Here is a 22,284-nt window from a genome sequence, read left to right on the forward strand (position 1 = left end):
TAACCCAGGATGCTAAGTTGTAGCACCATGTATTCGCCAAGCTCGCTATATTTGTTACCGGTAGGAGTTGTTTGTTCCAAGATATCTGGCCATGGTGCATCATACTCTTCAGGGAGTTCTTGAAAAAGGTTTGTATTGTAGTTACCGGATATTAAACAGGCTTTTCTTCCGTGGTTACTTGGTAGGTTACACAAAATCTGGATTAAGTGGTCAAACTTGGATTTTTTCTCCCTGGCGCTAGGTGAGATGTAAACGTTAATCAAGAGCAGTTGTTCAGTCTGTTTGGAGCTGCCAATCCTTATACTGGAAATCCAGTCTTCCTCAAATGTCAGTTGAACTACATTAGCGTTTAACTTGGCTGTAACGTAGATTGAAAGGTTGCCGCTGGGTCGGCCTGACTTGTGCAGCCTCTGGGCTGGAGTTCTATATTCCAAATATCCTTCTATTGGAAGGCTGGCCAAAGACCATGTTTCCTGCAACAGTGTAACCTTGTGGTGTTTTAAAAACTTTATCACGTCTGGAGATTGAAGTTTCGGTGTAAGGGCAGTAATGTTCCACAAACATACTGAGAGGCCGGGTTGAGCCCCAGTTTAATCATGGTTTCCACCGTCCAGGGCCGCTGGCAGCCAAGCTCAATCAACCACCGTGGTTTTGGACTCCTCTATTTCAGGGTGGGTAGCCCCTCGGAGGTATCGACCTTTAGCTGATCTTAGTATTGAAAAAGATGGTGGTCCTAATTTGTCTAGTGGGGCTGAGGATTTTGCAAGAACCGATGGGTACCGTGGTTTGGTTTGAGGAACTATTTTAATGCCCCATTTGTTAAATTGATCAGACCTTAGTATTACCTGCTCCTTAATTGCTAATGTTGAAAAAATAATTAGCTTTGGTTCGGTGGGTTGGTTACTTCCGATGGATTTAAATTCAATTGAAATAATTTCACTAGATTCAATATGACACAGTTCGGAAATAGATTTGAAAAGTTTGAGGATGTTCCCTCTATTCAAGGTGTTGTGTGGTCCTTGAGTGAGGTATTCAGGGATAAATAACAATTTAGCTTTTTGGTTTGTTGCAGTAGAGTTCTGGCCGGTCATGTGGTTACTTTTATCCATTGTCTGGGGTAGGTCGATTCTCCTTTGAATGTGCGATAGTTGTTGCTTGTGTCCCACTTGTTCACCTCGGGGTTGGTAATCCACTTTATTGAGAGGGTGTTTACCCATTTGTGTTGTGTCCGGATTCGTTAACAGTGTTATCTGGAACTTCTCCTTGCCTCTTAACCTGAATTCATCCTCATACTGTTCTATAGCTTCCCTATTTTGGTTCTCCTTGGGTATGTTTGATGTGTTTATTGGAATTAGCGAGTCTTCTAATCCAGTCTTTGAGGTGTACAGAGGTGATTTTAACTTTGTGCTCGTCTGAAATCTCATTACAGTTGACAGCAGATAGGTGCAAAGGTGCTAATCAGTGGTCAATGTTGCTGCGGCCAGATACATTGTGACCTATAGCAGAGAAGTAAAAAAATAAATGAAAAGACTTCACTCATCTCCTCAGAGAATAGTGGTGGTTCAATATTTCTTCTGGATCAATAAAAGGGTGCCAGGGGATGGTGCATAGACACCTTGACCTACATGCAAACACCACCCTCAGAGGAACCCTCATCTACAGACCCCCAGACCACGAGCACAGTTCAGCGACTAAATCACCAACCTCGTCAGCACACACGCCCTCGCCTCCACGGACTACATCCTCCTCGGGGACCTGAACTTCCACCTCGAGAACAACAACGGCACCAACTCCTCCACCCTGATCGACAACCTCGCCAACCTCGGACTCAGACAACTCGTCACTACACCAACCCACTCCTCCAGCCACACGCTTGACCCCATCTTCTCCGCAAGCTTCCAAGTCTCCTACAACCACACCACCGAGCTCCACTGGACCGATCACCGCTGCATCCACTTCACCTTCCGGAAACCCACCACGCACCACCGCACCCAACAGATGCCGCGCCGCTACTGGAGCAAAGTCACCAAACACCAGCTTTCCACCACCCTCGCCCGGAGCCTACCCTCAAATCCGACCGACCCCGACACCGCCGCTCGCAACCTCAAACAGTTGATCAACGACTGCACCAACACCCTCGCTCCCCTCCAGGCCTCCAAGCGAACCTGCCGAAAACTCAAAAAAAACTGAATCCGTGAACGGACACCAGAAAGCTACACAGCCCACAAGAACGCCACCCGGAGACACCACCACCTCATCAGATCCGCCAAAAGGACCTCCTTCAAAGACCACCTAGACAACAACACACACAACAGCAAAGAGCTCTTCAACATCGTGAAGGAACTCTCCAACCCCAGCTCCAACACCAAACGACATCCCACCTTCACAAGACCTGTGCGACTCGCTGGCCACCTTCTTCCATCGCAAGATCGCAGACATCCACGACAGCTTCAACGCCATCACCACCCCGGCAACCACTTAGACCCCCACTCCCACGACCACCACCCGTACCAATCACCTGATCGCCTGGACCAACATCAACGATGACGACACCATCAAGATCATGAACACCGTCCACTCCTGATCCCCAGAAGACCCCTGACCACCCCACATCTTCAACAAAGCCAGCAGCACCATTGCACCCCATCTCCGGAAAACCATCAACATCTCATTCGAGACAGCAACCTTCCCGGAGAGCTGGAAGCATGCAGAGATCAATGCCTTACTCAAGAAACCCATGGTGGACCCCAAGGACCTCAAGAACTTCCGACCCATCTCCCGTTCCCTGCGAAGATCATCGAAAAGGCTGTCAACAAACAAATGACCAGCTTCCTCGAGGAGAGCAGCATCCTGGACCCGTCCCAGTCTGGGTTCTGCAGCAACCACAGCACCGAAACTGCCCTCATCGCGGCCACCGATGACATCAGGACCCTGCTAGAGAATGGAGAAACCGCGGCCCTTATCCTCCTGGACCTGTCAGCTGCCTTCGACGCGGTCTGCCACCGCACACTACGAACATGCCTCTACGACGCCGGAATCCAAGAGAAGGCCCTGGACTGGACCTCCTCCTTCCTCTCCGGCAGAACACAGAGCGTCCGCCTCCCCCCCTTCCTCTCCGAAGCCACCGAGATCATCTGCGCCCTTCCTCTCCGAAGCCACCGAGATCATCTGCGGCGTACCCCAGGCTCATCCCTCAGCCCAACGTTGTTCAACGTCTACATGGCACCACTCGCCCACATTGCACGACGGCACAACCTCAACATCATCTCCTATGCCGACGACACCCAGCTGATCCTCTCCCTCACCAAGGACCCCACACCGCCAAAACCAACCTCCACAAAGGAATGAAGGCCATCGTCAACTGGATGAGGAACAGCCGACTGAAGCTGAACTCGGTGAAGACGGAGGTCCTCATCCTCGGATCCACCCCCTCGGCCTGGGACGACTCCTGGTGGCCGACTGCACGAGGAACACCCCCAACACCCACCGACCACGCACGCAACCTAGGGGTCATCCTCGACTCTACCTTCTCCATGACGAAGCAGGTCAACGCCGTCTCCTCCTCCTGCTTCAATACCCTCCGCATGCTTCGCAGGATCTTCAAGTGGATCTCCACCAAAACAAGAAGGACGGTCACCCAGGCCCTCGTCAGCAGTAGACTGGACTACGGAAACGCACTCTACGCGGGAGCCCCGGCCAAACTCCTGAAACGGCTTCAACGCATCCAGAACGCCTCCGCATGCCTGATCCTCGACATCCCTCGCCGCACCTGAGAGACCTACACTGGCTCCCTGTCAACAAGAGGATAACCTTCAAACTCCTCACCCACGCACACAAGGCACTCCACAACACCTGACTCAGCCTCTACACCCCCACCCGCCATCTCTGCTCCGCAGACTGCGCCCTCGCCACCGTCCCCCGCATCTGAAGAGCGACCGCCGGCGGCAGATCATTCTCCCACCTTGCCGCCAAGACATGGAACACCCTCCCCATCCGCCTGCGGCAGACCGAAGACCTTCTGAACTTCAAAAGACTTCTCAAGACCTGGCTCTTCGAACAGTAGCAGCTTCCCCCCCCCCAGCGCCTTGAGACCCTCACGGGTATGTAGTGCGCTTTACAAATGCCATGATTGATTGATTGATTGATTGCAATGCTTGTGCTGATTTATTATGCTACTAGGGAGTCATGTCCCAGACAGCGAGCATTAAGGTGATAAGAAAATGCTGGTTTTCCTTCTTAAAGGTTCTGACATGTTTAGTTCAACTTAACTTGGTCAAATGAGATAAATCACTCCTAACCGCTTGGTATGAATTGCAGCAGCAGGTCACGCGGTCTGCTTTCTTCATTTGAGAATCGAAAAACTGTAAAAATGCTTACAATTTCACAACTCGCTCTACTCCCATGTGCATACATCACATTTTCACAATGAACTTGGGGTGTCATTGTTCGACTCGTTAACTTCCTTCAACAACTGTTTACAGCCCTGCTGTGTGCTGCCTTATGGCCTGACAAATGGCTTGCATGCTGCCTACATTTGTGTTTAAAACACATTTTATTGAATTTTAGTAGTATAAACGGCCAGATCGCTAACATAGACACAATTATACCTCTGTTACAGCAAGGTACTGATAAGGGTTGCGTTAAAAAAAAAGAGAAAATATATGCCTATAAAAGAAATACACAAACAAAACTAGAACTGTAGCACAGGTAGTACATTACACTCCCCAACCTCACAGGAATTGAGTTTAGACTGGTATGCGGCCAGGATCAGTAAAGAAGAGGGGGTCGACAGCTGGTGTGTATGCTGCCTGTCTATGATGGATCCATCTGGTGTATAGAAGGTAGGTCGATGCCCCTGTATGTTGCCCAGCAGGCCCATATCTTTCAGTATTTCTGTGGGCAGCCCCTCACCTTAAATACTGCCAATTCCAATCCCATACAACTGTCCAAGCTACGCCTCCACACCCCTGAGAGATGGCGGCGTTGTCCCCTTCCAATGTTGAGCAATGTCCCTTTTTTGCCAAAGAGGGACCCAGAATCAAGAGGTGCTGTTTATAGTGGTTCCCCCCAATCTCCTCAGTGCTATATAATAAAAATAGTTTAGGCTCGGGGCGAGATGCCAAGATAAGACCCTCTCCAGGCACGTGGCTACCTTACGCCAATATGGCTGGAGGGCCTTACAGCTCCACACCGTTTGGAAAATGGTCCCCTCCTCTTCCTCGCACCGAAGACAGATGGGGGACTGGATAACTCCCATACTCCAGAGCCGAGACTGTGTATAGTAAGATCTAGGGACATATTTGAATTGCATCAGGCAGTAACTTGTCGCTATTGCTGCCCTCGTGGACTCGCCAGCGCCTCCGTCCAGCCATTGTCAGTGAGGCCTGGGATATCTGATTCCCATGCCAAATGGGTTGCATTTAAGGTCATGTCACTGTATGTGACTAAGGTTTGGTAGATCTGACGGATTTTATGTGCCCCCCGTTCCCCCATTAATACTCGGCCCTCCAGATGGTGAAACTCTGGTAGCTCATCTGAGGTGCAGATCATTGGGGTCAGAACATGCTGTTGTGTGCACCGGGAGATGAAGTGAGTCTTGGACATGTGTGGTGTGTGTGGTGGTGCAGCCGAGGCATTGGTGAAGAGCGCCTGGTCATCATGTGCACCGGGAGAAGAGGGGAGACTTGGACACGCAGGCTGCATGTCGAGGTGCATGCCGAGGCATTGGTGAAGAGGGCCCGGTCATCGTGTGCACCGGAGAAGAGGCGAGTCTCGAACGCGCACAGTGCATGGGTGGTGTGTGCACCGAAATCAAAGTAGGTCTCCACAGTGCTGAGGGCGGGTCTCGGTGTCTACTGAGACCGCCGGAAAGAGGACCAGGTCATTGGGCCCTAGGAGTGAAACAGTAGTGGCCCGGACCGGCAGCCCCAGAGGAGCTGAGCCGCTGGCCTGAGCTCGCAGTGCCAATTTGACGGAGTTCTGGATCAAGGCCCAAGTCACTGAAGGAGGAGAGGAGAGTGGGGTGCGCCCTCCCCAGGTAACGTGGATCACGACCTGGGGTGGGGTGCAGGCCCAGAGCGGCGCTCTGACAGCCTCTTGCTTCTGTCAGCTGCATAAGCCTGTTGCTTCGGCTTGGATCTAGGCCCGTGCTGATCCAAGGAGGGGCACTACTGGGGCCGGAGTGAGAAGCGAAACTTTTGTGTTATCATTTATCTTTGATTGTGGGCAACTGTTAATGGAGCGCCTAAACTGTCGTATTACACTTTGCATTACTGCTGCTAACAAACTATCAAACTGTTGTATGATGCCTGACCATATTCGTGCCTGATGAACTACATGCTGGCTGCGCTACGCACTGCGTTATTTTTCCCTTGCACAGGGCATGCTGGTAGTGATACACATTGCATTATTCCTTCTGTTGCAAAGTACATAATTGTAGCGCTACGTAGGGAATTGTTTCTCTAGTGCACAGTACGGGGGTATATCTTTACGCATTGCAGTATTTCTTTTCTTTTCCAACATGTGTGATTCTAGCAATACGACCTGCCTAACGTTTTTGGAATGGTTAGAAGTAAACGTAACTGTTGGTTAGAAGCGGTGGTTGGGATCAGAACCTACCAACCCACCGGAAGGAATACGACCCATTATTATATGTTGGTTTTGTATCGCGTGGTCATATCGTATATCTTTTTAAATAAAGATTATCCTCGTTTTATAAAAACTTGTGTGGAGTCTATTTGTGGGGACATCAGTGGGTTGCTGTGAGTGTGGTTGCACATACTGTACACTTGTGCCTTGGAGATAAGCCTGGCTGCTCGTACCAATCTACTAAGGGGGTGAGCAGGGCTATCTCAGACGGCGTCCTTACTTAGCCTAATGTTGAAACGAGGGGTCCGGATTTCGCACCTGGCAACAGCGGTGTGGGACAGTGACTCCCACCTCCAGCGTTTGGTGGCAGTGGGGAGTGACTAGGTCCCCCATTTCCAACAGGGGCAGAATGAGGATGGCTCCTCCGGAGGATGCCCTGGTTTGTGGAAGACTTCAATCTCTGCATGGCACCAGTCCGGGGGGAGAATCTGCTGTTCCATGGCTTCCTGTAGTACATTTAAGAGGTGTGGACCCAGAAGGGACATATATGATCACAGGAAGCCACTCTGGAACCTGTTGGGACCCGGAGCACGACCAGGATGTATGCCCGTTAGGGCCGTACTGAGCTCCTACAGGGTGAGTGGGGCATCTAGTTGATCCTGGACATGGTCTGGTAGAGCCCTGGGTGGAATATCGGTCAGGAATTCTATCTGGTCTGATGAGATGATCTCTCTTTTGGCATAAAGGGACATATAATATGATGCGAAAGTCTGAGCGACCGAGCCCGGGGAGTTACACAGAATGCCCTCCGCGCAACGTAGCACCAGCACCGGGGAAGGGGCGTGCATCTCACCGCATAGACAGTGAAGCTTCTTACTCGATTTGTCTCCCCATTGATAAGTTCTAGACTGGGTCGCTAACCAACTCTCCCGGGATTTGTCAGTAACAGCTGATGAAGTTGTTGTTAGGCTAAAAGAAGGACACGCCTTGCCGTGGGGTCGCCACCCTCACCCACTATATCCAGGTCTCGCTGGCAGTCCTGTAACTCGACGACCTGTGCCATGCAGCGGTGCTTCTCCCCGGTGCAGTAACTAATGTCTATCCCTCGGATTGTGGGTTTCAGGGCTTCCCATAGGGTGGTACATGAGGGTGCTGTGGTGGCATTTAAGTCCAGGTAGTTTGTGATCCCTTGCCGGATGGCATCCTGATAGGCAGATTCACGCAAATGCCATGGCGAAAGGCGCCATCAGAGGGGGGGGGTTTATGGGGACCGATCAGCAGTTTTAAGGTGATCGGGGAGGCCTCGGGGCAATATGGAGACAGCTGAAGCCCTGTGAATGTACGTGCAAGGGAGAATTAAATAATCCAATCTAGAATGGGAGCCGGACGCAGCTGAGAGATATGTGAAGCCCAAATCTGTGGGGTTGTAAGCTTGCCATGCCTCTGCCCACCCCAGAGTTGTGACCAATTGAAGTAGTTTGGGGTCCCCAGTGTGTGCGCTGGGCCCTGCCTCCTGCCACCGGTCGATTAGTGCTATGATAGCATTCCAGTCTCTCCCATCACAGATATGCCCTCTGGGAGTTACCCCCCACAAGCCCGTAATCTTATCTATCAATTCCTGCCCCAGGTGGGGCGGAGCGTAAAAGCTGCCTAGCGACAAAGACTCCCCATGTAAAGTGCCTGTCACAATAGTGTAGCAGCACCCACCGGGATCTGCCCATGTTTTGGACACTAGGAATGAAACTCGATGGTGTATAAGGATAGCAGTCCCACAGGACTCTCGAACAAAGCCTGAATAAAATATCTGGTTGTAACCAAAGCGAGCAGGATAAGGAGCTTTATTGCCCAGCATGTGGGTCTCCTGAAGGAGAAGTACATCAATCTTCATACGTTTGGCCTGTTGCAGGACGGCGTCATGTTTGATCTTGTCCAGGACCCCCGCACATTCCATGTCATGATGTTAATCCCACCCGTATGAGCAGGAGCCAATTGCATGGTCATCTGTCTATCAAGGGGGATGCCAGTATTGAGGCCTGTGCGAAGGAGCGACTGTGACTATGTGACTGTGCATGAACCATGCAAACATTTGTATATAGCAACTTGAGAACAACCCCTACCACCCCCACCCCTATATTTCCCCAAGCCTGCTGTATCTGTCGCGGTGATGTGCCCACCAGGGACCCAACCGGGGTCCCTACAGATCCATGGGCAATTTTCCATAGTGCTCTAACTGAATTGTTTAGAATGTGGAGGGGGCGTTGGTTTCAGACCCCCGAGCCAAGCGATGTACCCAGGGCGGACCACCATCGTCGACTGAGAGATGTGACCCTGCCCTAAGAGCGTATTAGCAAGTCATCAGCATCTGCCCACTCTTCTTGTGCTGTAGAAGGCCAATTGGAATGCGATCTGTGCCGCCTCTTGGAAGTGGACTTTTTCAGCCACGATCTCTGGGTACCTTGAGAGGAGTCAGACTCCCGCGAAGGCGGGGTGTGCGGCTTACGGTGAACTGTCTTGTCTGTCCAGGCAAAAATGGCTTGCGGAGAATTGAAGAACAGAGTCTTGGACGCGTATACAACCCGCATGCGGGCCGGGTACAAAAGCATCTACTGGAGGTTGAGCCGCGGTGAAGGATTGACGTTGCTGCTGGACCAGGTGAGTGTAGTCGGGGAAAGCAGGATGGTGTGGAAGATGTAGACCAGCTTCTCACTGTTCACTCAGGCAAATTTAAGGATGGTGTCCCGGTCCATATAGGTTAACAATATGGCAATGATGGGATGGGGCTGTTCGACCAAGGGGGGGCCTGCCGTTCGACTGAGGGGGGGCCTCGTGTTAGTGCCCGGTGGGCCCACTCCACCACAAAGAAGGCGGACAGGGAGTCATCTGGCATGATAGATTTAAGCAATTATTGATGAAGCGTTCCATGGAAGTACCTTCGCAGCTCTCCAGGAAGCCAATTAGATGATTGTTGTTTCGTGGTGAGCGGCACTCAGCATCCTCCACCCCGGAGGCCAGCTCCTGCATCACTACTGTGAGCCTATTGAGTTTTTGTTGGAGATTGGCCACGGTGTCTTCCGAAGACAAAACCCTGGTTTCAGTTTCCGTGATACGCTCAACAGCCTTCCTAAGGTCCTGTATCGAAAATGAGACCTCCGATCCCACAGCACTGATCTTGGCATCCAATGAGTCTCGGGCCTGAGTGATCATGGCCACAGGGCAGCATTGTTTGGAACTGGGCTCCCACCCTCCGCATCCCCGGAGCCGCTCAGGGCGGAGGTGAACTGGTCGATGGTGCATTGTTTCACGGCTGAGCCACTGAGCTTATCGCTCTCCATGATGTGCAGGAGGGCCGGTACTGGCTCTGGACGTCGCACTCTCTATTCTGCACCCTCAGTGGGTCCCACGGCGCATCTGGTATTACTCAGGGCTCTCCGAGGATCCGTCTGGGGAGGGGAAAACACCATGGGCCAGGCCTCACGGAATCAGCCCGCCCCAGGCCACAAGCCACACGAGGTCTAGCCCGACAGCCTCCGCAGCCCAGGGACAGACCTCAAAATGGGTCTCCTACTAGGACCACATTCGTCAGACCCCTGACCCCTAGCACCCCCTCGGTATGCTTTTGCTGCAAAAGGCCCCCGGGGCAGGCCACTACCGCGTCCTCTGAAGGAGAAGATGAGCCGCGAGCCCCAGGCGCCCCAAGGCCAATGGGCCCCTCACTATACCACCTCCCATGCCCAGGCCACGGAACCAATCCCGTACTCCCCCGTGCCTCTCGGCCAGCCAGCAGTACAGAAGTTGGTTCCTGCACCGGGCCTATCTCATCATCGGTGTATGGGCACCCCTGGGTGGAGAGAAGCAAGGCCACAGTCCAGCAACGTAATAATGGCGGGCCTCTCACTGAGGCATGCGTTGAGTCCCCTTCGGCCCCCCACAGGTGTCCACCTGTCCTGGTGGGGCGACTCCAGCCCGCGGATGCAGCTGCAGGGGACAGGCAAGTGTCACAGGCCTGCCCTGGATTAATCAATGTCACCCACCGCCCCCAGTTCCAAGGGGTGTGGCGAGCCCAAGCAGATTGTGGAGATGGCAGTATATGCCCCGATGCCACTCTGAGGGGTTCTCCGGGAGGCAGCACAACCTGCGTTGGATTCCACCGGGCCCCGCCACACTTACAACTGTCTGTCTACGCAGGAGTCGCGATCTCACCGGCTCAATCGATGTTTCACCGCCCGGGCTGCAGCCACGCTCCAACCTGGGCCGTGCACCTCACAGCCACGAACCAGACAGCCGCGATAGGCCACAGGCGACACCACAGCCTCTCCCACCGCCGGGCGCTCGCACGGTGCTTCAGGCTCACCGCAGGGCAGAACGCTACTCCGCTGGCACCAGACCGCAGAGGACGGGTCACTCTGTCAGAGCCACCAACTGGTAATCACCACATCAGAGTATTGGGGGATTGTTGGCGGATTCCAAGGCTCGATGGGGCCGAGCTCGCCTAGAAGACGTCTGCCATGATGGCTGTCCTTGCCACACCCCTTCATGCCACCTACACACACAGGTTTGCTGAAAGTAGGCGCTTTCAAATGCAAGCAGTAAAATTCAAGCCATTTCAATCATAATAACTTGCATATCCTCAGTAGATTTAATTTGTAAAAGTATATCAATAAATTAAGAAATCTGTGAGGTACGCAGCATTGTTATGTCAAAGTATGTTATGAAGTTCTGCTACGTTTGTCTTTATCATGCGAAATTTCTCTATTGAATTCATGGCTACACTTTCACAATTGCTTTATGAACCTTCTTGCTTTCTCAAATTTGCTAGAAAATGCTCAATTCGCCCACTCTTTTATCAAAACTTTCATGGGGGGGGGAGAACCTCTCAACACCCCTCTTATAAAGGTCAGGCTCGCTCGCAATGCTCGCTTGTCACAGGTCACTCATCACAAACGCTTACGCCCACCACTTTCAAATGTCACCAGTTGCCACTGTGTATTTCGATTTCTGCTAACCTGACTTTCTTGCAGGTAATCAGACACATTGTTAGTATAGAATAGATACATTCCTGTAATAGATATAGATCCATAGCCTGAGAAGCAGACCTTGACGAAAGAATACAAGTATCTAGAGCGCTAATGAAAGGACTCTTCTTTCCTGACCAGGGAATGAGAAAAGGATGTTGTTCTGATGTTTGGTGTGGGACATTTTGCAAGTGTTGTAGTCTGCAATATGTGAACTCCATTGGCAATGGACTTTCTATGATGATGTGACCAAGGGGGTATCTCCTATGGACTTCATGGATTATAATATACCGGCAACCCCACAACTCAACAGATCTCTCTTTGGAACCTTTCAGGACACACTCTTCAGACCATTTGCAGACTTATTTGCTGATCCCCCTTTCTGCAGACCCTATGAAGGATTCCCTTTGGACTCCTTGCAGACCACTTCCTTGATTCCCAACTACCTTTGAATGGACTCTTAGAGGTTACACCTCTATGTGGCTTAGGCAGGCACTTATTCCTCTCCTAAGGCAGAAGAGATTGGGTAGGTCGTCCTGTGCAACTGTCACTATGACACTCACTGTAAAAATACTCTACTCTACCCTACTCAAGGAGGCAAAATGCTACCCTACTTAGGTCGGCTTTTTTGGAAACACTGTATAAAGGTACACCATATTTAGGTTATTTTATGATTGGATTATCCTTGATACGAACCCAGATTTCAACCACTGTGTAGATTAGAAATAATCGGTCCGGAGCAATTGCCAACTGATCATTAATGACATTACCTACAGCAAGAACCATGTTGAACATTTGACCTTTTGAGCTAGCAGAGATCATTGCCTTTACTGTTAGCCACCACGCTTCAAATTAGACAAGTAGACTCACTGATTAACTATTTTATAGAGGACTACTTAGACAATTTTAACACATCTTTTTATATGTATACACACTTCACCACACCAATATACACTAACGGCCCTACACCCACAATTCACATATGGCATTGGAACAAAAGATCTTTGATAAAGAGCCCCTTCATGCGTGCCCATGAGGCATTGCAGCACCAGCCCAACAAGAAATGAAATGAAATGGAAAAGAGATTTATAAAGCGCAATATAATTTCCCGGAGTTGTCAAGGTGCTTACTCATCACGTAAACATATGCCGTAAGATCATAACTCAGAGTCAAAGGTTAAACAGCCACGTCTTTAGCACTTTCCTAAAGCCCAGCAGGTGAGTTTTGTCTTTTAACCTTTGGGGAAGGGAGTTCCAAAATCTGATCGTACTGACCAGAAAGCTTCTGCCTCGCCAGGAGCTTTCTTAAACCTAGGAACCACTAAATTGTGGGACTGAGCTGAGCGTAGATGGCGTGTGGGAACGTACAGATGAAGGTTTCGCTTGAAAAAGGCTGGCCCTATGTCATGGGTTTCTTTAAATGCTATGCAAAGGGCTTTAAACTCAATACATCGCTTCACTGGTAACCAATGTAATTCTTTTAGAATGGCAGCAGCAGATTTGTGCTTGAGAATGTTCATCAAGATATGTGCAGCAGCATTTTGCACAATCTGTGATTTAGTCAAGCATTTAGACCTGAGGTTGATAAAAAGACCATTCAGTATAAAGAAGCATGACACTCATATGGGTGTGTGGGGGCTTAAGTTCCTAAGGGAATAGATGCTCTAGTCCGCTTCCTTAGATACTGACCGACTACATATTCTCCTTGCCTTTCCCCTGAGGAACTGCATACCCTTGTTGATAGATCTGATACTTCGTAGGAGCACATATATTGGACCTACAAGCACTCCTGGTTCCCCTTTCTTTGTGATATATAACTCATTTCCGACCCCCTGAAAATTCTTTACTGAGCTTCTGAGATGCTAACACTTGTTCTGCTATATTGGTTTTGCCCAGCCTTCGGTTCTTGCATGGAACTCTTTGATATGTGAGACTCCCTAGATATCTGAACCATTCCTTCCCTGTAAACTGTGCTTGGGACTTTTTAATTTTTAAATGCATAAACAAGAGAATTTAAGATTGTTTTCTGAGCATCAGGTGCTGGTGCTGTTCTTTTGCATAGCTGTCACTGAATTGCTTTTCTGCCTAATTCTGATCTGCCTCAATTTCTTTAGGATGCTCAGATTGCCTCTTGTTACACTATATCTTTATAGCATGGTATTGAGAGTGATCTATATGAATTTGATTACTGATTTATACTAAACCTTCTTAAACTTGGCTAACAATTCTTGGTCCTCATTGTGTAGCCTAATCGGTTGCCCTGTTTAATGAATAAGATTAACTGCTAACTCGCAGTGCGACAAAGAAAAGGTCCATTGGAGGACCCGAGTAATTAAAGTGTGGGTCCAGAAACCGATGGATAAAATCTATTGGTTTGAAGATAGATGAGACATGGCCTACTACATTGTCATTTTCTAGAGATATACTCATTGTTTGTGAAAATCTATTTTCAACAAATAAAACATATTTAAGAACATTAAAAACAATAATGTGCAAATTAAAAAAACGATCTGTACATAGCAGAGGCTCTGAACATAATCATTGGGTAATGTGATGTGGAGAGCATGATTTTATCTACAACTTGATGGACTGTGGAGTCGTGTGGTGTGCCAAATCTCATGCTATCATGCTAAATACTGCAAAAGTTGTCACCTACAAAATGTGCAGTCATGAATCATTACATGATGCATATTCCACCTTGTATGCTTGATCTTAGAGCTGTGCTCGAAAGTGAGCATCCACCTCTCACTTGGTGCTATGTGTGATGTTGTTTGGTACAACCTCATCTTTAATCACCAAATATATTTAGGATTTTCTTGTAAAATGTGGATTTTAACCTTCCTGTGTTTTTCCATTGCCTCATTTTGTTAATTGATAAAAGGCCTATAAAAGTCTACATTTACCAAACCTAGAAGAGACCATGTTCTTTAGATCTCTGCATTATGACAGATGTCTACATCTCTTTGGATAATTTCTTGCATTATATGAAGTTATGAAAGAGAATAAGATGTTATCCCTTGGGCCAAAACATGTTCCTTCGATTAAAGCTAAATATTCATTCTAGAGTTTCCTCGGACATGTCTGAGAGAACATTTGTAGAGAAGATAAGATGGCATATTTAAAGCTGGTGGCAAATCATTACAGATTCTTCCTTGAAAACCCTATTACTTTTTCAATCGGCCCAGAAGGATTACATTGTCCATCCTGATTTTAGGTAGTGGAATGGATCAGTAGAGCTGATTAACCATTGTCTAATACGTTTTAAAAGTCTTCCCTGTTTGCCAGTGTTGTCTCAGGAAGTCAAAAAGTGTATTGCTTGGCAAGCAGGGGTGTAACAACTGAAGGGTTTGTAGTTTTCACCTATTGCCATCTGGTGTTCAGCAGATTTATGATTTCCAGGGAAGTATTGCAAAAGGACTTTTTATGAAAATGCTTCACTGCAGATGCTGGCTGACAAGACTGGTTCTTTGATCTTAAACACGAATTGTGTGTGGCTCAATTACTTCAATGTAGTCAATGGGAAGTGGAGAGGGTGTTTGTAGATATCCCAGTAATTAGATGGATGACTTTTCATGTAGTGACAATGGTTGTGTTCTAAATGTCTATCATAGAAATTTTGGGTACAGCAGAGCATATATATCATACATAGGCACTATGATCTCCTGTTAAATATGCAACGATTGCTCAGTGGGTGTTTCTCATTATATATGAGTGGCAGGGTGGCATGCTAAGACCTTTGACTCTCTATAATGTAGTCCCACACATGGATCTGCAAATAGTTAAAATTAAGACAATTTAGATTACAGGCAATTCTTTGCAGGTTTTATAACTTTTGTTTACCTCATTTGATGGCTACTCTCATGATACATTTGTACCCTCTGAAACCTAAAGTAATGTAGAGAGGAATATGCGTAGCACTTTGTAGTTGATGAAGATGGTGAACCGAGTGCTTTTCCACAATGAAAGGGTCTCAAATCTGGGCCTTCTATCACATGCAGCTGTAAGCAGGTGAGCAGTTCCGCAAAGTTCAGATTATCTAGCCACTTAACTATCCAGGTTTGAGAACCTGATGAGAGTGTTTGTCAGAATATTGGGTACCTAATATTGTGACATAAAAATACTGTGGCAAAGACATCAACAACCAATATATCACTAAGTTAAGTATATGTCGGTAAGTATAGATTTTCTATTCTTAACTCCGCAACAATTAACCTTGAAGATATATATCTTGTCAATGTACATTCTTGTTGAGTTAAAATTAGTAAATCTACACCTACCTGCATACACCTATATTGTTTATATTTTGGTTGTAGATATGTTTGCTACAATCATTTTTGTAGCATAGTATTTAGTGTACAATTTTTTGGTAATATACCTCTAATGAAATTCATTTAGCCCTGGATGTGGACACAAATCAGCTTGCTGCAGCAAGAGTTCACATGCTGTTGAGGATATCAGCGTCCTGCTTCTAGTCTTGTTTAGCAATCTAGAGACAGAATGTGTCTATTAGTACATTTTTTTTAAAGTACATTGAAGTGGAATGCTGAGTTGAAGTTTTCTGCTCTGAAGTCAGCGTCAGTCAAAAGGACAGTTGTACCTGGGCGACATCCTTGCAAAATAGTATCTAACATCATAATGAATTATAATGTAATCACTGAACCAGAAAATACTATGTTCAAATGCACTTACACTTTTGATTGAACAAAGTAGAAATCAGCAAATTTAAAGTTAAGGTAGATAAATCCCAACCAAGTGAATCCTTAAGTAAAGATGGTTGGTTTTCTGCCTCATAAAATATGAAATATCATTGAACTATCAGTGATGTTTCATTGCCCTATCTTTAAAACTAATTTGTAAGTTTAAAATGTGTTAGTTTTATGACTTTCCATTAAAAACATACAGGTATCTATACAAACATGTCATGTATGATAAGAGGAGTAAGTATACCAGCATTCACTGCATTAATGAGTAGGTAACATTTTATTATTGCCTTTTATGTCTAAAATGGCAGAGAATATCGTCAACCTTCCTTCATACAGGTTTATCTTTGATAATAAGCAGCTCAAGGAATTTCAGGCAGATTTGAGAGTTTATCATGGAACAGAGACTGCACTTATGGCAGTGATGATCCAGTATAGAAGAGGAATACTGGCTCTTATACTACTGGATCTATCCAGTTTTTGACCTGGTTTGCATTCCATTCTCATCACACGATTAAGAGTAACTGGTAGCTAGGTCCTATCATTACAGTGGTTGAAGTCCATCCTGCCTAACGTCTGCAGTCTCTTTACCTCCTTTCACATCTAAGGAGGTTCTGATGAAATGTGGGGTTCCTCAGGGGTCATCTATCAGTCCCACTCAGTCTAATACATATTTTGCTCCCTTAGTTTGACTAGTGAGACCTAAAGATAATGACTTAGGCAGATGAGAATCAGATCATCATCCGAATGGAGGGAGACCGTCAGCAACCGCAATCAAGTTTCACCAGCTGTATAGTGTCTGTAGTTATGTGGATGATGAAGAATTGTCTAAAACTAAATTCCGACATGTCAGAGGTCCTTATAATAGTGGACCCTCCATCAGTATAGACAAAAAGGAGTGGTGGCCAAGTTCTCTAAGATCTTATCCAACCCTGACAAATGCTGTTTCCAATCTTGACTTCATATTTGATGATGAACTCAACTGCTCCAGACAACTTGGCACAGTTACTTTTGCTTGCTTTCATCTTTAGAAGAAAATGGCCTACATAATTGCTATACATATTCTTCTGCATAGATTTACTGTCATATAATCTTGCCCTTCCTAAGTATGTAGTAAATAAAATGTAGATTACCCACAACATGGCAGTCAGAACCATTTTGAATCTTCCACAGAATATCCTGATCTTCAGGTATTTAGAATGATTACACAGGTAACTTCAAATTTTAAACCCTTATGATCTGCCATAAAGCCATGTATAGCCTGTGTTATAAATTTGTAAAGGACATGATTCAGGCCTATATTCCATTGTTTAAATTGTGTTCCTCATCTGGTAGCTTCCTAACAATCACACCTATGAAGAGAATGAGACATGGTGGACTTTCCTTTTCATCTGCAGCATCACATGTGTGACATACCTTACTGATGCAGTTAGTGTAACAAATAATCATATGGCCTTGAGGATACTATTAAAACATATATGTTTAATTAAATGTTGTTGTAAGCAGTCAACAGCACCAGAACAACTAATTGTTAGTCACAAACTAAAAAAAATGGTTAACATAATTACTTTTTTACGGTAATCAGTATAGACACTTTGCTGTAACCTGAAGATGTTAGAGCTTGGTGGCTATAGCAAATATGTTCTCAGTTTCAAAATGTTGATAAACATTAAAAACTCAGACTAAAAAATACTATTTTAAGTATTTAAACTATAGCATTACCTATGTAAACTGGAGTTGATTGGATTGACTTGCAAGGCAAAATAACTCCATGGTGTGGAGGCTCATCATTGAGGGGTGGTGGCTCGTAATCGCCATCACTCTCAGGGTTCCCATCCTCTGCTGGAGACTCGTAATCCACAGCATTATCAGCATTACTTTCTACAGTCTCATCTGGGCTTTCATAATCTCCTTCATCTTCATCTTCATCGTCATCTTCTTCCTAAAAGTAACCAGTCAGTTAATATGTCACAGAAGACAAAATGTAAGAGATATGATCCCACAGTAAGGATTCTTTTCTGCATGCTGTACTGAGTTTAAAAGTGGATGAAAATTGCATTTGTTTTGCCCAATTTTAAATCAAAGGTTATGCGCAAATTGAGCTCTGCAGGTTTTTCATGCACAATTTCCTTCAGGTAATATCCAGAAAGATGCTTTGCAGAACAATACAGGAAGGCAATATCATCGGGTAAGACCGCTGCTGCATGATATTCCCCAGGGCATGGTAAACAATCCAGTGGAAAAACTGACAAAGCACAGTTTGCTTACTGTGCTTCAGTTCTTGCATCCAATGTTTGCAAAGCACGCAGAATGAGGTTATACATGTCTTTGTGAGATGGACAAAAATCTAGACATTGAGGGGCAGATTTACAAGTCCCTTGCGCTGCGAGTACGTCACTTTTTGTGACGCACTGGCAGCGCATTTCCCTGCCTCATATTTACAAGGGTGGCTTTTCCTGTTGTTGTATATATGGCCCCTTTGCACGCAGCACTTTGCATGAAAGGGGCATTCCTTTTTTTTTTTTTTTTTTTTTTTTTTTTATTAAATATTCAGTAGACATAGTTCAAGAGGGTTACCGCTGGTTCATTTATACAGATCTATTATTGTTGGTCCAGATCTCAATTGGTTTCCATATCTTGCTACCCAAGGCCCTAGCCGCCTTTCCTTTACAAGCAAAAATTGCACTTTCTTGATTGTACATGCCCAACAACCGACCTAGCCATACCTGAAAGGAAGGGGCATCGATATCCTTCCAGCGAGCTGTAAGGATTATCCTATAGACCGCCGTACCCAAGAAAAGACATGTTTCTTCCTCCTTAGTGTGTTTCAGTGTATTATCATAGCCCAAGATGTATAGTGTGGGAGATTCAGCTATCGAGTGCCCAAAGACTTCCTGCCAGAAGCTTGCTATCATACCTCTCAACACAATAAGTTTGTCGCACTCATAAAGCATATGTAGTAGATGTGCTCCGATTTTACCACATCTTGGACATTCAGAGGTTGCTCTCTTCCCCCAAGAGTGAAGTTTGGCAGGTGTAAAGTACAGATCAAATATGGTCTTATAGAGCTGAGCTTTCATATTAGAAGCAACAAACACCTTCATTGCAAGAGCCAGAGACATATAAATATCCACATTGGGGTTATTTAATTTGTTTGACCACCTCTCTTCCCTATATTCAAGATCATCCCGTTGGCTTTCAATTAGAATATCATATATAGTCCCAATCCTGGTCGTGCATATGGCCATACGATCCAATAAAGGAATATTATCCAGGGAATACTCAGCTCTTTTTTAAGTTCAAGATCGTGTTGGTCTGAATAAATTTAAATATCCCATTATCTGGGATTGAGAATTTACTCTGTAGGGTTTGAAATCTATTCCCATTCCTAGGCAATAAAAAATCACCTATCGTTAATACTCCCGAGTATTCCCATCTTCTAGATATTTTATCATACATTTCTACTGGTAGTATTGTAGAGTGCCATAGCGAGGTATATTTATTGTATTTAGGAATATTTAGATGTCTCATAGCTTTCCTCCAGATTGCCCAGGCACTGGACAATATCTTGAACTTAACTTTCTTGTAATATGAGGGTTCCAGTTGCTTTACCAAGAGGCCATTAGCCTTATCCCCAATAACCAATTCGTAAATAGAAGGTATATACTTATCCCTTACAACTTCTTTAGGTTTTTTAACAAAGAATAATACAGTCATCTGTTGAATCATGGTTGCCCACAGGTAAAATCCCAGATTGGGGATTGACAAACCCCCTCGTATAGCTGGCAGAGAGAGGTATCGGATAGATCTCCTTATCTTTCCGTAACCCCAAACGAACTTAACCATCTGGGATTCCAGGGCCTTAATAATTTTATCATCCACTAACAGTGGAATCGCACGGAACAGATATAAGACCCTGGGTAAAATGTTCATTTTAAGGAAATTCCCTCTTCCAATAATTGAGAGATGCAATCCATCTACCCTTTTAAGATCGTTCTTAATTTTTTGAAGTAGAGGATCGTAGTTTATTTTAATAATTTCCTCAATCTTGGGGGATATGCGAACTCCCAGATATACTGCACTTTCAACCCTTCTTGTATCTAGAAATTGAGTATTGTGGGTGCATAAAACCATTGTTTTATCTCGATTTAGAGAGTATCCAGAGATCCGACCAAAGAGTTGTGTAATTCGTTCTATTTCATGGATTGCATCAGTGGGATGAGATGTTATTACTGCCACGTCATCTGCATAGGCTAGAATTTTGGTGTCGAATGAACCTACTGTAACCGGTTTAATTGTTGCTGCCATAGCAAGTTTTAAAATTAGGGGATTTATATATAGGGCAAAGAGAATCGGGGAGCATGGGCAGCCCTGCCGAGTTCCGCGAGATATATCAAAAAGGCTAGATTCCAGACCCATAGCAAGAACCCTCGCCTTAGGTGTGGAGTACATAGCCCTGATAGACTTCAAAAAGCGCGGACCGATGTTATTTTGCTCAAGAACCGCCCACAAGAACTCCCACGACACCCTATCAAAAGCTTTTTCAGCATCCAGAAGGATCATCGACATCTGATCCCCCCCGACCCCCACGGCGTCAAACAGAGCAATAGCACGACGGGTATGATCCGTGGTACCCTTGCCCGGGATGAATCCGTGCTGCCACGGGGAGACCAGACGCTCGACGATCCACCTGAGACGATTAGCTAGAATCTTGGAATAGAGCTTCGAGTCAGAATTTATAAGAGATATTGGACGGTACGATGAAGTTAGGTCAGAAGGCTTATCTTTCTTTAGAAAGATCACTATATTCGTTTCCATCCAAGATCTTGGAGGAAGGCCACGGGCTTGAATACCTATAAAAAGATCAAGTAATAAAGGTGTTATAATATTACCCAAAATTTTATACAGCTCCAACGGTATCTTGTCCGGGCCAGCCGCTTTACCTGAAGAAAGCTCTGTAAAAGCCGTTTGTACCTCCAACTGTGTTATATCTCTTTCTAGGTCTTGTCTAGAAATGGTCCCAATTCCAGAATTAGTATCCTGCTCAGTTGCCCACCTGGCAAGTTCATCTCTGATTATAACCGGTTCTAAAGTGTCCTCATTTTGATATAGCTTTTGATAATATTTTCTAAAGACCTCCACGATAGTCTCGGGTGTTGTATATTCTCGACCATCAGCCTTAATGTTAGTGATTAAACTAAGGGATTGTTTTTGGCGAGTGCGGAGCGCCAGTTGTCTACCGACTTTCTCACCTGCCTCATAGATCTTATTTCGGTGAGATTGATAGATCTCGGCCGCTCTCTGAGATAACTTACTATTTATCTTCATTTTCAAAATCAACATCTTTCTGAGAGTTGGCCCTCCATCGCCACCTTGCATTATTATATCAATGTGCTTCTCCTCTATGCCAGCTAGTTCCGAAGCTTATTGTTTCCCCACGAAGTGAAGCCTTGAAACAATCCCAGACCATATCTCGAGAGGCACTATAGCGATTACAATCAATAAATCCCTGTGCCCATAACCTGATATATTCTATATACTCGTTGTTAACTAAGAGTTTTCTATCAAAGGACCAGCTTGACCGAGGTCTAAAAAAATTATCAATACTAACTGTGAGTACTAACGGATTGTGGTCCGAGATAGTCTTTGGTAGTTTATTTATTTGTGTCTTGTTGACAAAGTTAGTAGTCGTCCAGATGTAATCAATACGCACATATTTATTGTGCGGGTAGGAGAAATACGTATATCCCGGATCATGATAATTTTTTGTATCCCAAACATCCGCCAAACCCAGGCTTTCTTTAAGTTGTGTAATGGCTCTGTATACCTTTGGTTTGCGACCAATATATTTGGATTGATCTTGATTATGTGCTTGCCCTTTTTGCTTCAGTGATATGCTAAAATCCCCACAGAATATTAATGTATGCGGCCATGATGCTAACTCCATCTCAAGATCGATAAAAATAGAGGGGTCGTCCAAATTAG

The 22,284-nt window shown here is 45.9% G+C and overlaps 1 protein-coding gene across 7 annotated transcripts in view; it reads right to left on the reverse strand.

The window, feature by feature from the left end:
* The window catches only part of LCP2 (lymphocyte cytosolic protein 2), a 581,277-nt gene that overhangs the window by 214,445 nt on the left and 344,548 nt on the right, over nucleotides 1-22,284 (reverse strand). For all 7 annotated transcript variants that reach the window (XM_085617865.1, XM_085617869.1, XM_085617864.1 and 4 more), the window contains exon 7: nucleotides 18,022-18,241. In XM_085617865.1, coding sequence (XP_085473991.1) covers nucleotides 18,022-18,241 — 220 coding nt within the window. The remainder of the gene's footprint in view (nucleotides 1-18,021; nucleotides 18,242-22,284) is intronic.

This window comes from Triturus cristatus, chromosome 7 (assembly GCF_964204655.1).
Source record: "Triturus cristatus chromosome 7, aTriCri1.1, whole genome shotgun sequence".
NCBI lineage: Eukaryota > Metazoa > Chordata > Amphibia > Caudata > Salamandridae > Triturus > Triturus cristatus.